At 32.9% G+C, this 12923-nt stretch overlaps 1 protein-coding gene across 4 annotated transcripts in view; it reads right to left on the minus strand.

Annotated features, from left to right (window-relative positions):
• Positions 1 to 1112: 1112 nt before the first annotated feature.
• HDX (highly divergent homeobox) overlaps positions 1113 to 12923 on the minus strand; it is a 162636-nt gene continuing 150825 nt past the window's right edge. For 3 of the 4 annotated variants that reach the window (XM_074392345.1, XM_074392344.1, XM_003936819.3), the window contains one exon: positions 1113 to 5523. In XM_074392345.1, the coding sequence (XP_074248446.1) occupies positions 5398 to 5523 (126 nt within the window). In that variant the 3' untranslated portion in view covers positions 1113 to 5397. The remainder of the gene's footprint in view (positions 5524 to 12923) is intronic. The other variant, XM_074392343.1, reaches the window with a different exon arrangement.

Consider the following 12923-nt stretch of genomic DNA (forward strand, 5'->3'; position numbering starts at 1 on the left):
TACTGATCATCAGAGAAATGCAAATCAAAACTAAAATGAGATATCATCTCACACTAGTTAAAATGGCTTATATCTAAATGACACGTAATAAAAAATGCTGGTGAGAATGTGCAAAAAAGGAATCCTTGTACACTACTGCTGGAAATGTACACACCTACTGTGCACAAACAATAATTCAAAAAATAAAAAATGGGAAAAATAACCTCAGATGAATAAAATGCTTCAAAACAAGCAAACAAACAAAAGTCAAAAGAAACAAAAAACATTTTTCCCCTCTGAGTTCAAATGTAATTGAGGAGAAATAACTGTGACAAATTCACATGGGAAAATGCTTTCAGTACATTTTTAAGAGAAAAAGCAGGACACATATCTGCATATTCAGCAAAATTTCAGTTTTGTAAATATACATTTGAGAACATAATATGTGGAAGAAAGGACTAGAATGAAATATTCTAAAATGTAATAACGATTCTTAGTGGGTGATGGGATTACAAGTGGTTCTGTGTTTAAATATTTCTTTTTACATTTTCTAAAATTTCTGCAATCAAAGTTTATTACTTTTATAAAGAAATATAAACAAAAATGTGAAACTTCCTTAGTTTCATTTGATGTGAAAAATGTCATTCAATGTCATGAACTTATATCCATTGACTTGTCTTTTAAATGGAATTGCAATGGTATTTATTGACTTATCTAAAATCAAATTATTTCACGATCTTAAGTCAATATTTTTGCAGATCTGAGAAAGAATGTAGTCATTTGAAATGCACATTTGCTCATGATTTACTCCCTGCAATGTTCTTGAAAATTTACCAACCGGGAAGAAAAACTGCTGTTATGCTATTTTAAACAGAGCATTTGCCGCTTCTTATTCCTTCTCCGCTAGTAAGGTAACATGAAGAATTTTAACTGGTAAAAGGCATGGGCATATTTCACGAAGATTAAAAGCATACTCAACTAGTATCAAAACGGACCAGAAAAAGTTAGATACAACATTGCCATGTTAAAACAAAACAAATAGAAAAACCTCTTGTAAAAATAATAATCTATTATACTGTGGCAATTTACTTGCTAATGTTATCATTTAAATGCAATATTGTGGACATATTTGTTGTCTTTTTTAAAATATTCACTTTATTTCATTAGTATTGGAGTTAAGTAAAGTCAATTAAGGACGGTACACAAGTCAGCTTGGAAATCAACTAAGTTTCATGTGAACACTCCATTTTCTCCCTTCTTTGACCCCCAACACCTTATTATTCTCTACATTTTTCTTTTTATCAGAACCATATTTTGGGAAGAAAATAATCCATTTTAAAAGGGGAAAGTGCTTACAATACAAAGGCTTATAAAAAGAAATATTAAAATAAAGAAATGCATGTCTATTCGTTGGAAATCATTTATTGCCTCTATAAAAGTTTAAATAAACACTACAAAAATTCACATTACAGTCTGACATGGTCTTAAGGTGACAGTATATTTCAGAGGTAGTACTAGTAAAATGGGATGCAGGATTGCTAAAATTAATTACTTAACAAGTTAATGCAAAATAAAATTTTAATGTGGAGCAGTATACACTCAGTATATATTTTAATGAAACAATTTTAAATACATTTGCATGAAAATATCACTTTTCTCTTTTTTCCCCCTAGCAAATCTGTTCTTAATCAGTTTGTTTTCAGCAACAGTGTGTTGACTGTAGGTTCACAAGTTAGTAGCCTCCTCTATTACAGCATTACAGAGCATAGCTTGGTGAAGAGCATGATACAGTGCTGTCTGCCAAGGAAAATATCAGCTTCAAAGAGAAATCTACCCATTTACCTCTCTTTTAGATACAGTGGTACTGATAACTCCTTTAAAAATCTAACCTATCACATTTTTGCATGTTTAAGATCTGAATGAAAATCTAATATATTAAAAAGTCAGCAATATTTTTGTAATAACACAACTGTAATATGAAAGAAGGGCAGGAGTTAAAGTTTTCAGAATTTCTTTTAAAAATGATAATAAACTATTTGTCTGAGGTGAGGAAACTATCCCTTGGAAATGGGCTGAATCCCAATACCACCACCCCCACCAAAAAAGGCAACAAAATCAATTTTAGAGCCCAGAATCATTTTAAATTCACCACTTATGTTTCCTCCTACAAACTTACAGACTGCTGAATATGAAAGTGCCTCACAAAAGATTTTGCTGTCTTTGGAGAAATGGCTTCTTTGACATCTTTTGAGGTCTTGATTGAATAAAGACTACGGAGTATAATTGGGTCTCAGCCTTTTCTTCTCCAACCATAACAAACATTTCTATCACATGCTTGCAATGGCAATATAACATTCCGGCCGTTAATAACTGACTACAACAAAACATCCCCATTTTCCATGAAGAGACCAATTTTCTTTTAAGGTTTTCTTTGCATGTGCTAAGTTTTCCTATTCTCCAGAGCAATTGCAATTCTCATTTACTTGTGACTAAGTTTAGCTTGGCTGAAAAGAAGAAAATACCTTCCTTTTTTTCATATGTACACCTTTTGGAAGGTAAGTGTTCTTACACGTTTCTGGCTTAGAAACTGCTTGGCTATTCTAAGATTAAAGCAGACATAGAAATGTAGTTGAAAGAAAAAAGTTATTATTATTATTATTATTATTATTATTATTATTATTATTATTTCACATTGGCTTCTGTCTCCCTGAGAGAGCCTTCAGATAGTAAGGTCTGTTTTAATACTGTTAAACTCCTAAAGAAAAAAATACTAGTTAGTTGATTTTTATCCCCAGCCTTGAAGATGTTCACAACAGTCATTTATTAGCAGATAGTTTTTCCTGTTCTAACATATCTCAAAACCAACTCCTATTTACATATGTGAAAAATATACTTTCTTCATAACACCTTTTCAATACTTGACCTTGACATCTTTTTCAGAATTTACCATGCATAATTTCAATATGACAATTATGATTCTTTTTCTCTGGATACAGGTATTTCCTGTGGTTCCTGCTACAGAACAGCCACATTTCATTTTATAAGTGTTTTAATTCCAGTGATGATGAAGAAAACCATTCTGGTGCTGAAATACAAATTTCAAGACAAAAGGAGTCCTATATGTACTGTTATGATTTATATAGTTTCTATTTTAACAAAACTTTAAACAGAGACAAAAAGATCATCTCTGCTTCCTCTCTAAATTATAGACTAGAAATCCTTCTAAGAATCACACCTCACAAAACTCCTAAATCTATTAAAAATTCTACTTAAATAAACTTTATTAATATTATGGAAGATGTTAACAAGAAATAATTATTTGTGAGGTTTACAGCTTGCTGAGAAATCCAATGTCCAGCACAGTGCCTTCTCTATAGCAGGAGATCAACAAGTATTTTTTTGATTTAGTGACTAATGGCTGATGTGTAACAAATACAATCCATAGTGTTAAAAACTGAAGAAGAGAGTATACCTATACTTAATTTGCAATGAGAACCGAATAAGAAGGGGTTTAAATTGAAGCAGAAGTAATTATATTTGAAAGATAAACTAAATTACCATGAAGCAGACCCTAGGAGAGACTTGAAGACCTGGAATTTGTTCATGCTACTTAAGAAATGGTTTCTAAATTTGCTGTATATGGGGACAACTCTTTATCTCATGGATGAATTGGTGTGACTGGTATATTTAATCCTAACATCTAAGATTCTGTTACTCCATGCTGCTTTCTCTGAATGGAATTTAACTTGTCAGCAATCAATATTAACCACTGTTTACAAAACTCCATATGGCTCTCAGCTAAAAGGAAGCATACCTGAACACTGAAATATTCCTACTAACAAAGGAACCGTATCAGTAGTATGGTAGCAATATAATCAAATAAGTGACAAAATGAAAGACTATCAATGGGACCTTACCTATTTGTGTGTGGGGGAGGAGGGGACACTTCAAGGTTAAAGACATTTATGACTGCCTTTCTGTATTCTTAAGTTGGTATTAGTAAATTTCAAGATCAAATTTGGCTCTAATTACAAATTTTAAAACTATCTGAATACCTACTATGTACTCACAAAAATTAAAAATTAAAAAACAAATTTTAAATAGAATGACCAAAACAGCCATTTAGCTACATCATTAATCTTTTAGGTATAGATAGTAATTTAACCATGCAACACAATTCCACACTGCCAAGTCACAAATATACGACACTCTGAGCTTAAGGAGAAACTGGCATTTTCCCTTCTATGGTTCTTGGTTATACCATCTGGTACCCCGGAAAAGAAAGACTGCAAAGAACAGTCTACAGTGTGTTGCCATCTGGTACCTACTAATAGAACAACTGGGTAGCTTTCCCATTTTAGGTGTGTACTCATAGAACAGTATTCAGGGAATTCAGAGGACTGTGATTTACAACCAAAGTAGTATAACACTTTTTGAATACTATCCTTGGCTGATGGCTCTGTACAGGCCTCATGTGGAAATGAGGTATATTGTGGCACAGCTGAATGACTAAATTTTTTAAAAATCTCAGCAGCTTACCTTGATTTCCTGTTTCATAAACATGTAAGAACTAAAAAAAAAATTATAAAGATGGTGATAAATTTAAAATACTTGAGTAATACTTCATCTAACTCAGTTATAAAATTTACTACTAGAATGTCAATCATATCAATATTTGTCATTTGTATTAGCGAAGAGTCCCCATCAAGACTAATTTTGACAACATTTTGTTTCTGTACACTTAGTAATTTATTTGATTTTATATTGGTTAAATTACCTTTCCATTGTGCTTCCCCACCCCAACACAAATATTTGGGTTAGATAATAGGATAACACCAGCAATTTACAATTACATACCTGTAAGCATTTCAGCATTCAATCATTAGCTTAAGTCAAATTATCATAGGGGTTAAAAAATAAGTCTGAGAACTCACTAAATAATGAGTTAAATAAATTTTTAACGTATTGTTTTAAATGTTCAGCCCATTTTTAACTTTCCTGAGAAAAAGTTTATGTGGATGATATGAAAAGGAGAGAAGAAGAAAGAAGATGTAATGGCTACAAAAACAAGACTAATCAAGCTGTAGCAACTTGATAAGAAATGCTGAAATGTCTTTTGTTATTTTGACTCTGGTCAGAAATGAAACATAATGAATTTCAGGGTTAAACTGATCAAACTTAGATATAAATTTTTTTCCAGAGTTTCATCAGTTAAAAAAACTCTCTCAATTATTTTAAATTTCACCTATAGTTTTTGCACAGTAGCCATTATAGCTTGTATATTCTTCACAGAATATGTCCGTTTCAACAATGTGTTTTCCCAACTAAAGAATATCAGGGCAACCGAATGCAGTTATCCTGAAATGCACACCTGTTAGGAAGCCAAAAGGCTGTATTATATATTCCCTCCAATTGAAATCACAAACTTTCTGAGACATTTTTCTCTGATAAAGAAGAAACACTGAATGAGGTATCATCAGGCTCCAGCGAGGCATGATTGAAATCCATTTCTTCTAATTCAGGAGGTAAATCTGACAGCAGTGCCTGAATAAAAAAATATACATTTTTTGAATTAGTATGTGGATAGATCGTTATCTGATTTTATGTTAATAGTTGTAGTCCTCTTATGGTGAATTATCCTTATGGATTTAAATAATAATTTCTATTTCAGGTTCTTAGACAATACCTTACCTAAAGAAAAATTCTTCATATATTATTAAGAAAGTAACAAAATTCTTGATAGTGAAAGTGTGAATTGTGTAGAGTGAAACCTGTACAAAAGGGAAATTAGGAGGGAAATAAGCAACTTTTCTGGACCAAGTGCTTTGAAGTATTTGAAGTTAGTGATTTTCCTACTAGTTTTGAGTGTGCATTGATCCCTGTTAAAAGGATTTAAAATTGCATTATTTGTTAAAATATTCATGCCAGTTATGCTGTCCTTTGTAGAAGACTGTATTTAACAAAATACTATTTTGTTCTTCAGTGGGAGAAAGAACTTCGTAATTAAGAAAAACTTTCAGCTATTTTACTTTAGACTAAATTTTAACAACTTGAAAAGACCAAGTATTTTTTTTTTCTTTCCTAAGGCTATGTTCATACCTAGAGATGGCCAAGCACCCACCTGGGCACAGCTGAATCAGTGGATCTGCTGTAGTGATGATGTATCTGGAGGGCTGCTCATTTCTCTGCTGGAGTAATAAGGATAATCCAAGAACGATGAACTAAGCTTTGTCATGGTCTAATCGTTTTATCTGAAGTTGTAGAACATGCACCCATATGAAAGAAATAAATGATTAATCAAGTTTTAGGTGGCGGACAATGCCGATGTTCACTTGACCGTGAAGAATTTTGAACTTAATGACTGGTTTGCTGCTTCCAATTCTAAAAATAATGTACAGTATCTGGCATTTTTTAGACAATATTAATTGTAATTGGGCTTTTGATGCAGTGGTAAACAAGGGAACAAGAACAAAAAAAAGCTTGTCACTACCAATTAAGGAACAGAAAGGCCATGTTGGACAACATATGAAATCCACTGTTGAAATGAGACAGTATACATTCATTCTCTTTACTAAAAGAAGTGACAGGTTTGTAATTCTGATAGAATTTGGCTGTGAACCCATGTGGTCCTAAACTTTTTGTGGTTGGTAGGCTATTAATTGCTGCCTCAATTTCAGACCTTGTTATTGTTTTATTCAGCGGTTCGACTTCTTCCTGGTTTAGTCTTGGGAGAGTGTAAGTGTCCACGAATTTATCAATTTCTTCTAGATTTACTGATTTATTTGCATAGAAGTGTTTGTAGTAATCTCTGATGATAGTTTGTATTTCTGTGGGATCGATGGTGATATCTCCTTTATCATTTTTATTGCATCTATTTGATTCTTCTCTCTTTTCTTCTTTATTAGTCTGGGTAGTGATCTATCAATATTGCTGATCTTCTCAAAAGAAAAAAAAAACAGCTCCTGGATTTATTGATTTTTTGAAGGGTTTTTTGTGTCTCTATCTCCTTCAGTTCTGTTCCGATCTTAGTTATTTCTTGCCTTCCACCAGCTTATAAAATTATTTTATCTTATTCCTCTAGTTCTTTTAGTTGTGACATTAGTGTGTCCATTTTACATCTTTCCTCCTTTCTCTTGTGGGCATTTAGTGCTATAAATTTCCCTCTACACACTGCTTCAGTGTGTCCCAAAGATTCTGGTATGTTGTGTTCTCATTCTCATTGGTTTTGAAGAACATCTTTATTTCTGCCTTATTTTGTTATTTATCCAGTAGTAATTCAGGAGCAGGTTGATTAGTTTCCACGTATCTGTGCAGTTTTGAGTGAGTTTCTTAATCCTTATTTCTAATTTGATTGCACTGTAGTCTGAGAAACTGTTATCATTTTTGTTCTTTTGCATTTGCTGAGGAGTGTTTTACTTCCAATTATGTGGTCACTTTTAAAATAAGTATGACATGGTGCTAAGAAGAATGTATATCCTGTGGATGTGGGGTGGAGAGTTCTATAGATGTCTATTAGTTCCGCTTAGTCCAGATCTGAGTTCAAGTCCTGCATATCCTTGTTAATTTTCTGTCTCGTTGATCTGTCTAATATTGACAGTGTGGTGTTAAAGTCTCACAATATTATTGTTTGGGAGTCGAACCTTTGTAGGTCATTAAGAACTTGCTTTATGTATCTAGGTGTTCCTGTATTGGGTGCATACGTATTTAGGATAGTTAGCTCTTCTAGTTGCATTGATCCCTTTATCATTATGTAATGACCTTCTTTGTCTCTTTTGATCTTTGTTGGTTTAAAGTCTGTTTTATCAGAGACTAGGATTGCAACCACTGCTTTACAAAGAGGAGCTGGCGCCATTCCTTCTGAAACGATTCCAAAGAATACAAAAAGAGGGAATCCTCCCTAACTCATTTTATGAGACCAACATCACCCTGTTACCAAAACCTGGTAGAAGCACAACTAAGAAGAAAATTTCAGACCAATATCCATGACGAACATTAATGCGAAAATCTTCATTAAAACATTGGCAAAGTAAATCCAACAGCACATCAAAAAGCTTATCCATCATGATCAAGTCAGCTTTATCCCTGGGATGCAAGGCTGGTTCAACATACACAAAACTATAAATATAATTTATCACATAAACAGAACTAAAGACAAAACCACATGATTATCTCAATAGCTGTAGAGGAGCCTTCAACAAAATTCAACAGTCCTTTATGATAAAATCTCTCAATATACAAGGTATCAATGGAACTTATCTGAAAATAATAAGAGCTATTTATGACAAACCCACAGCCAATGTTATACTAAATAGGCAAAAAACTGGAAGCATTTCCTTTGAAATCAGGTACAAGACAAGGATGCAATCTCTCACCACTCCTACTCAACACAGTATTGGAATTTCTGGCCAAGGCAATTGGGCAAGAAAAAGAAATAAAGGGTATTAAATTAGGAAAAGTGGAAGTCAAATTGTCTCTATTAGCCGACGACATGATTGTATATTTAGAAGACCCCATCATCTCTTTTCAAAACCTCCTTGAGCTGATAAGCAACTTCAGCAAAGTCTCAGGACAAAATCAACATGCAAAAATTACAAGCATTCTTATACACCAAAAACAGACAAAGAGCCAAATCATAAGTGAACTCCCATTCATAATTGCTACAAAGAGAATAAAATACCTAGGACTACAACTAACAAGGGATGTAAAGGACATCTTCAAGGAGAACTACAAACCACTGCTCAAGGAAATAAGAGAGGACACAAACAAATGGAAAATCATTCCATGCTCATGGTTAGGAAGAGTCAATATCATGAAAATGGCCACATCACCCAAAGTAATTTATAGACTCAATGCTATCCCCATCAAGCTACCATTGACTTTCTTCACAGAAATGGAAAAAAAACACCTTAAATTTTATATGGAACCAAAAAAGAGCCCACATAGCCAAGACAATCTAAGAAAAAAAAAAAAAAAAAGCTGGAGGAATCATGCTACCTGACTTAAAACTATACTACAAGGCTACAGTAATCAAAACAGCATGGTACTGGTACCAAAACAGAGATATAGACCGATGGAACAGAACACAGGCCTCAGAAATAATGCCACACATCTACAACCATCTGATCTTTGACAAACCTAATAAAAACAAAATAAAAACAAGCAATGGAAAAATGATTCCCTATTTTATTTAAGAAATGATGTTGAGAAAACTGGCTAGCCATATGCAAAAAGCTGAAACTGGAACCCTTCCTTACACTTTATACAAAAATTAACTCCATATGGATTAAAGATTTAAACCTAAGACCTAACACCATAAAAATCTTAGAAGAAAACCTAGGCAATACCATTCAGGACATAGGCATGGGCAAGGACTTCATGACTAAAACACCAAAAGCAATGGAAACAAAAGCCAAAATAGACAAACGGTATCTAATTAAACTTAAGAGCTTCTGCACAGCAATATATATATATATATATATATATATATATATATATATATATATACACATACATATATATATATCATTAGAGTGAAAAGTTAACTAACAGATAGGGAAAACATTTTTCAATCTACCAATCTGACAAAGGGCTATTATCCAGACTCTACAAAGAACTTAAACAGTTTTACGAGAAAAAAAAAATAACCTCATCAAAAACTGGGCAAAGGATATGAACAGACACTTCTCAAAGGAAGAAATTCAGGCAGCCAACAAACATATGAAAAAAAGCTCATCATCACTGGTCATTAGAGAAATGCAAATAAAAACCACATTGAGATAACATCTCATGCCAGTTAGAATGGTGATCATTAGAAAATCAGGAGACAACAGAGGCTGGAGAGGATGTGGAGAAATAGGAGTGCTTTTGCACTATTGGTGTGAGTGCAAATTTGTTTAACCATTATGGAAGACAGTCTGGCGATTCCTCAAGTATCTAGACATAGAAATACTATTTGACTCAGCAATCCTATTACTGGGTATATACCCAAAGGATTATAAATCATTCTATTATAAAGACACATACACACTTATATTTATTGTGGCTCTGTTCACAATAGCAAAGACTTGGAACCAACCCAAATGCCCATCAATAATAGACAGGATAAAGAAAATGTGGCACATGTACACCATGGAATACTATGCAGCCATAAAAAAGGATGTGGTCATGTTCTTTGCAGAGATGTGGATGAGGCTGGAGACCATCATTTTCAGAAAACTGACATAGGAACAGAATACCAAACACTGCATGTTCTCCCTCATAAGTGGGTGTTGAACAATGAGAACACATGGACACAGAGAGGGGAACATCACACACTGGGGCTTGTTTTGGGTTGGGGGGATAGGGCAGGGATAGCAGGGGATGGGGTGATATCACTAGGAGAAATACCTAGTGTAAATGACCGGGTGATGAATGCAGGCAACCACCATGGCACATGTATACCTATGTAACAAACTTGCACATTCTATCCATGTACCCCAGAACTTAAAGTATTAAAAATAAAAGTGGCAGCTACAAATTCTACACTTCTTGCCTTGAAGCACAGAGGCAAGATCAAAACGTTCTCATTTTTGTCAGGCTATGTAAGGAAAGACTAACCCCTATCTGTCAGACAAGCTGTTATTATTTATTTATAAAATTAAATTTCACATAAATCTATTGCTAGAACTGAGAGTATTTACATATAGTAAACTAACATAAAGATAATTCATGCTTTTTAAGGTGCCAGATTGCAGTTATAGGACACAGAGCCATTTTCTCCTAGAAAAATGGTTTACCACTAACCCAGTTCAAGTGCAATGGAGCCTTTTCTGACATTGGCTGATCAGTCTATATGAAATATATCACTGGGTTTAGTTCACATTTCAATTTTGAAGATGCCATATTAAAGAGGAGAAAGTTTTCAAAGTAACATTCACTGAATATGTCCTTAGAGTCAGAAAGTCAAGAGGATAAGATTTAATAATATTCTAATTTCTAGTGGGGAGATGTACAAATCAGAGAAGCATTATCATTAATTTTTTGTTACTGCATTATAAGTAGTTGACTGAGTAAAATAAATGCAGTAAAAATATTTTAAAAAATTAATATCTGAGGCAGCAAAAGGCACTACTAATACATGTGGTCCACTTTAAAATTTTTTCAGTATCTTACTAGATTTGCAACTGAAAAAAAAAATATTTGGATTACAATTGTTGGAACTGCCTTTTTCATAGATACTAAAGTGTATACAATTAACTTTCTTTATTACAAATGTGTCATAAATGACAACTATCCTCACTGTCATTTTTTCCAAAAGATTTTCCATATGATCAGTTTCCATAATATTTATTCTAGATCCTATGGTATGAATATCAAGTTCTGTAGTATTAATCATTCTTATCCCACTTGCAAAGTGGAGAAATTGAAGTTCAAGAAAGACAATTGATCTGCCTAGGAACACACAGTGAATTGTCAGAGGAAGAAAGACCATGACTAATGACTAAGTATAATGCTGAAAATATTACTTTGACTTTAAAGTGGCTATTGATTTAAGCAACAACAACAACAACAACAACAACAACAACAAAATCTTTGGGTAATTTAGTGTTTCAGTCAGAGAATATCATATTTTTGTAAACCCTGGCCTTCTTCAATGGTCCAAAATAGTCTGTAGACCACTCGTCTCACTCAACTTGCACGAATCAAGATTAATGAAAGAACAATGAAGATTTTCTAAAATTAAAAATGGGTGACATGTGGTTGTTTTTTATTAGGTAGAATAAAGATTAATTTTTATTTCTTTTCAGAAATAAACCTATAAATATTTAATGAAGTAAAGATCAGTAGTTTAAGCAATTACCTAGATAACTTTCCTGAACTGCTATTTATGTTTTCTTTATTTTGTGACCATATTCTGAGATTCATTATACTCAGTCTTAATTATACAAATTAGTAGTTTTTATTTGTTGCTGATTATACTGGTTATGCAGTTCACTACAATTTTTGAATCATGTTCTCTTTCAGTCAACTTTTATCCATATACTCATTTATTAGTCTTTCATCAGAGGAAAAGTAGAAGAGGAAGAGAAAAATTAAAATGCACATTAGTTATATTTCTTATTCATAATTTGTCTTGGGAAAATAATCAAACCAGGAATGAGATTAGAATTAGAGAATAAAATGGAGTGTCTGTGCTATTTCTAGATGTCAAGAGACAGAATCTTGCTAGTTAGTTGACCATATAACTCTCAATTCAAAATCATGCCATGACTTTCAAAACCACGGCCGCACTTCAAGTTATTACTCTGCTTGTACCTAATTGTATTTATTCACAGTTATTTAAAATTTACCGTATTTCTGGGACCATGTTCATTTAAAATCTATATTTTAGGTTTCTAAAAAACAAACACATTTTCAGTATGTCATGGAATTTACATAACTCATAATAAACCAATATGCTTAAATGAAGCTGGCAAAAGTATTTGAAAGCTTCTGTCTTGGAATGTCTGTGTGGGGGAGGGCTGCACAGGGAGCAAAATTCATAAAACTTTACACATAATATACATGCTGATTTGTGCCTCGGTAAATTTATTAGTTTCAATTTTGTGGTTTAGCACTTCAGTAAAATACATAAAGGCTATTTCTTTGAAAAAAAGGAGGCTTATGGGATTCTATGGCTTTAATCTTTTTTTTCTTAGCGATATCTGGAGTGGGCTATATACATGCAGTCTTTCTTTGATATAAGAGATGAATATTTGTACTCCTGACATTCCTTGATGAATAAAAACCTCTGAGACTCTTCCTAAATAATGGTTACCTGTGTTTCACACTACTCATATAGAACACTGACAAGGAGTCAGCATAATACCATATAGCTCAAATAAATATTTGGTGTTATTTAATATTAAATGAAGCATTTATTATAATTTTATAATTTGTAGCAGGCCTAACAAATTATTATATAG

This window comes from Saimiri boliviensis, chromosome X (assembly GCF_048565385.1).
Source record: "Saimiri boliviensis isolate mSaiBol1 chromosome X, mSaiBol1.pri, whole genome shotgun sequence".
NCBI classification, from domain to species: domain Eukaryota; kingdom Metazoa; phylum Chordata; class Mammalia; order Primates; family Cebidae; genus Saimiri; species Saimiri boliviensis.